The sequence below is a fragment of the Lactuca virosa genome, chromosome 5 (genome assembly GCF_052849685.1).
Source record: "Lactuca virosa cultivar CGN04683 chromosome 5, Lactuca_virosa_CGN04683_v6, whole genome shotgun sequence".
Taxonomy (NCBI): Eukaryota; Viridiplantae; Streptophyta; class Magnoliopsida; order Asterales; family Asteraceae; genus Lactuca; species Lactuca virosa.
The window spans coordinates 382,047,192-382,052,429 of NC_136430.1; the positions used below are offsets into that span (position 1 = coordinate 382,047,192).

At 36.4% G+C, this 5,238-nt stretch overlaps 1 protein-coding gene across 1 annotated transcript; it reads right to left on the minus strand.

Annotated features, from left to right (window-relative positions):
- Positions 1-3,860: 3,860 nt before the first annotated feature.
- On the minus strand, positions 3,861-4,268 carry LOC145113720 (secreted RxLR effector protein 161-like). Its single transcript, XM_079049777.1, has one exon. It carries the CDS (start codon positions 4,266-4,268, stop codon positions 3,861-3,863), a length of 408 nt encoding a protein of 135 aa, XP_078905903.1.
- Between the last annotated feature and the right edge of the window lie 970 nt (positions 4,269-5,238).

Consider the following 5,238-nt stretch of genomic DNA (forward strand, 5'->3'; position numbering starts at 1 on the left):
AGGCATCAGATAAATCAGGCAACCTTATCTTGAAATTCCTAAGGGATCCTTATCTTATCACTAGCATGCATTTATATCAGATCAAATAATAGCAACCATTATACAACATATAACAGAGATATGGATACTTTAGGAGACCACTTCCTTGAGCTCTGGATGACTATACACTTTGCTTCCAATGTTATTTCCTTGAAATTAATTCTTTTGTAAAAAGGTTTTTATAAAAGTTTCAGGTCCTTCGTTTGAGACTGGAATCCCATGAATGTTCATCCAATTCACTCAAACTAGGGCTCTAATATCGACTTGTAACATCCTAATTTTTAGCACAAAATTTTTCATTTTTTATTATAGAAAAATCCCAAATATCATAAAAATCAAGTCAATAAAATCTCGGGTACATTAAATACAATAATCCCAATCAGAGTATCAAAATGCAGAATCATAAAAATCTGCAAGTTGGTGTGTACACTCAAGCCTTCGCCTTTCCGCGATCATCTGTAGTATGTGAAACATATTAATCCACATTTGTAAGAACAAATCTTAGTGATTCCTTCCCAAAATATCCATATAGCACAACATAACAAACAATTATGGGTTATCAACAACCTTGGGGATTATCGACAATCCTAGTGAGCTAACAGCACACCCAGTGGATTATCAACACATTTCAGGGGTTATCAGCAACCCTGGGGATTTTCAGCATTCCCAAAGTTGTCAGCAATTCAGTTCAATTCACATATAACAATAATCAACAATTAAGACCCAACTGGTCACAGACACAAATACCACACATGTAACTGTAGTGAGAAGACTCGCCTCGCAAATAGCAGCTAAAAATACCACAACTCTCACACACAGGATAGACAGGAGCAACAAGACACCTAACAGCAACAAAGAAAGAACCTCTCAGTCTACACCCTAAAACCCTAGTTTGACCCAAAAAGTCAACCATGGCCAAAAACACTCAGGTCAACCTCAACCGATTGTCACGTCGTGACAACCCACGAGTCACGTCGTCACAGAGCCAGAACAAAATAGTCATAGACACATCCCTCTTCATGACGTGACATGCAACTCGTTATGTCATGAGATCTGTTCTAAGCAACCTAGAGCATTAAGCTCTTAATCCCTAAAGCCAATCCTTCAAACTTTCCATAAGGTTCTCCCTAACCCAAAGGATCATAAAAATCGTATCTTTTTAGTCATGCATGTCCAATGCATGACTTGAACACTAACTAGGTCAATCAAGAGAGAAATGAGACTAAAAACTCAAGCTTGGAATCCAAACTACCACCAAACATCATATCTGAGATCTATGCTAACTAAAATGCCTTAATGATCCATAAAGTTTCTAAATTTATGGATCCCATGCATGCTACCCAACCCAACCATGAAGAAAAGTGAATAAAACTTGGATCTAGCATGCTTAATGAGAAAAGCAAGATATTTATGACTTACAAAGGTCCAAAAAAAACAAGGTGGTGAGGAGGAGACTTTCTTGCCAACATAATACACCAAAGGAGTCTTCTTCTTCAACAATGAGCTAAAAACCAACAAAAGATATCTTCAATGTCACAAAGGAAGCTAACTTCTATTTGGGCAAGAGGAAGGCGATGGAGGCTGAGGGCATGCAAACCCTAGCCCGTCACTTGCTTTAAATAGGGCACAAAACATGGAATTAGGGTTAACCCGTCGACACATGGTGACCACCCATGGGTCACGTCGTGACTAGCAAGGATGGACATGTGTCTTTGTATTGATGGTCACATCGTGAGGCTTCCTTCATCATGTCGTGACCACCATATATTTGAGGTTTTACATCTTTCAATAAATAAAAAGCATCAAAGGTCGAATACCTGAATCAGGTGTTACAGATTAGTATAAGAACCTTAGTTCCTCCTATAACTCTATTTCTTAGGTATAGATTGATGGGTTTTATAGGTAACAAAAATCATATTTTTGGCGGAAAACCTAAAACCTAAGTTCGCATACACCCTAAAGGATCTATGTTCTCACTATGACATGCAAACAGAAATTTGAATTTCAGAACCCTAAAGTGCAAGCTATTTTTAGATTTTGGATAAGGGATAATACAAAACATAACTTTTAGTTTACTTTTATAAATAAACTAGCAATCCTTCTTTATAGAACTTTAGAAAGCCAGCACCAAAAATCCCGTGCCTCTGATGACTCACACTCAAACCATAGTAGTTGGAGGCTATTGAAGAGAGGGTAGTAGAAGGTATAATTTTGGCTCAAAGGGTTCCTTGGAAGTTTGAAATTGGAAATCCCTAAGTCATGGGGTATTTATAGGGCTTAAGGATGTGTATATAAGGTAGGTTTCCTTTTGGATAACTCTAACCCTTTTCTTTCCCCCCAAGCAACCCTAAGCTTCCTAGAACTCCTATAAAAGCTCCATAAACCCCTCTAGAACCGTCCCTTCTCCTAAGGAGGTTCTAGAATCAGTCAATGTTCAACTTTTGGACATTTACACTTTTAGTCCTTCAAGTTTTAATTAATCCAATTAATCCCAAATGTAATTCCAATTAATTTCTGATTAATTATTAAATAAATAATATAATTTATAACTAATATATTTTTCTCAAAACATACTAATAATTTATTCATTTTCATTGCTAATTAATTTATTAATCATATAATAAATTAACAAATCATCCTTTCTCTCCAAAAAGCATTCCAGTCAATTACTAGGTTTGAGGGAAACCCAAAAGGACTTTCCTAATAATTTAAGTTTATAATAATTTAGTTAATGGCTTAGACACCTAATCCAACAGTCTCCTACTCCGATAAGTCTTTAACAAAATTACAACCTCCAAATTAAACAGCAGAGTGTGGTTTCCAAAGCAACTACCAAAATCTAATCTAATCAGACATTGGTGCTATGATAAGTGATCAAATATTACTCTGTTCTACTAGATATAGTATAGACATGAGACATGGATTAAAATCAATCTCATTGTCCAAAATATTGTTTACCGATTTCTGATTTCTAATAACGACAAAAGACTTCTAATTGAACACATCAATTTAGTCCTGACTTAGCCCAATATTATAAGTCAACACTAAATCACCGAGGGGACCAAAGATATCGCTTTTCCCATTAGGAAAAAAGGAACAAATAAACTTTGACTTATGTTCTTGTATCCTTTACACACAAAATCATATATGACACTTCATTTTATAACATCAAGTTACTGATGCGTTTTCGCAACACCAATGCACAATCGATTTGTAAAATACAACTCATATATCTCCGTTTCAAGAATATAAGATATTATCATCTCAGAATTACTCGTGATATAATCCATGAAGTAATTCTCTGAGCGTGGGTTTATCCAATACTTAAATCTCCATTTCTAAGTACCCATGAATGTTGTAGCAATACAATTGCTATATGTAACTCACTTAGACAATCTACAATCCAATTCATGACAATCTTATTTCACTACTTACTCCCCAAAGTATGAGTGACTGTGGAATTTAAATAATTAAATTATTCGGGAAGTAAAACATGCAAAAATGAAACACAAGAATAAATAATTGAAAAAGGCAGTAACAAGCTTATAAATAATCTCTATTATTTAATCACCAAAAATCAATTACACGTATTTTGTTACAAGTTTCAAACTACTCATCTAACTACTAAAACTAATATCATCTCTCAAACCAATGTTCCTAGCATGTTGATGATGCTTGACCCTACTTAGAGCCTTCGTCAAAGGATCTGCAGGATTCTCTTCTAATGATACCATCTTCACAATGAGGTGACCTTCTTCTACTCTATGTCTGATGTAATGGTACTTTCTGCCGATATTTCTTGACTTACCATGGTCTCTTGGTTATTTAGTCAAAGCAACCATATCTTCATTATCGCAGCGAAGTTCCATTGGCTCTTGAATGGTTGGAATTACTCCAAGATCTCCGATAAAGTTTTTCAACCAAGCCGCTTCCTTTGATGCTTCACTTGTTGCTATGCACTCTGATTCGCAAGTAGAATCAACCACCATATCTTGCTTGGAACTTTTCCAAGTAACTACTCCACCATTTAATGTGAACACCCAACCAGATTGAGAACGGAAGTTGTCTCTATCTGTTTGAAATATGGAATCACTATACCCAGTCACTCTCAACACATCACTTCCTCCAAATACTAGAATCATATCATTTTCCCTTCGCAGATACTTGAGAATGTTCTTTACCGCTGTCCAATAAGCTCTGCCAGACTTTCCCTGATAGTGATTGACCATGCTTAAAGCAAAGGACACATCAGGGCGAGTACATGTCATAGCGTATATGATTTATCCCACAGCTGAAGCATAGGGGATTCGACTTATATCAACTATCTCTTCATCTGAACTGGGGCTTTGAGTCTTACTCAATTTGGCATTACTCTGAATAGGTAGCTCTCCTTTCTTGGAATTTTCCATACTAAACCATTTTAGTACCTTTTCCAACTATGTACTTTGACTAATTCCAATTAGTCTTTTCTTTCTATCTCTCAAAATTCTTATCCCAGGAATATAGGTAGCTTCTCCTAGATCCTTCATAGCAAAACACTTTCCAAGCCAAGATTTTACTTCTTTCTAGGTTGGAACGTTGTTTCCTATAAGTAGTATGCCATCAACATACAATACTAGAAAATTTACTATACTCCCACTAGCCTTGACATACACACATGACTCATCCTCACTTCTAGAGAAACCAAACTCTTTGACTTTCTCATGGAAGCAAAGATTCTAGCTGCGAGATGCTTGTTTCAATCCATAGTTGGATTTCTCAAGCTTACACACTCTATTGGGAAACTTTGCATCAACAAAAACCTATGGATACATCATGTAAACATATTCAGCCAACTTCCCATTAAGGAAAGCTATTTTGACATCCATTTGCCAAATTTCATAATCATGATAGGCACCTGTGGTGGGAATTATTAGATTTTATCTTGGCCACTGGTGAGAAGGTCTCATCATAGTCAATCCCTAGGTTTTGGGTAAAGCCCTTCGCAAGCAGTCATGCCTTGAATGTGTGTACATTTCCATCCATGTCGGTATTCTTCTTGAAGATCCATTTGCAACCAACTTTCTTTCGACCAGGTTCTTGATCAACCAAATTCCAAACTTGGTTGTCATACATGGACTTGATATTGTTGTCCAGTGCCTCTTTCCATGTTGAAGCCTCGGGGCCTGCCATCGCTTCCTTGTAGTTAGTAGGCTCATC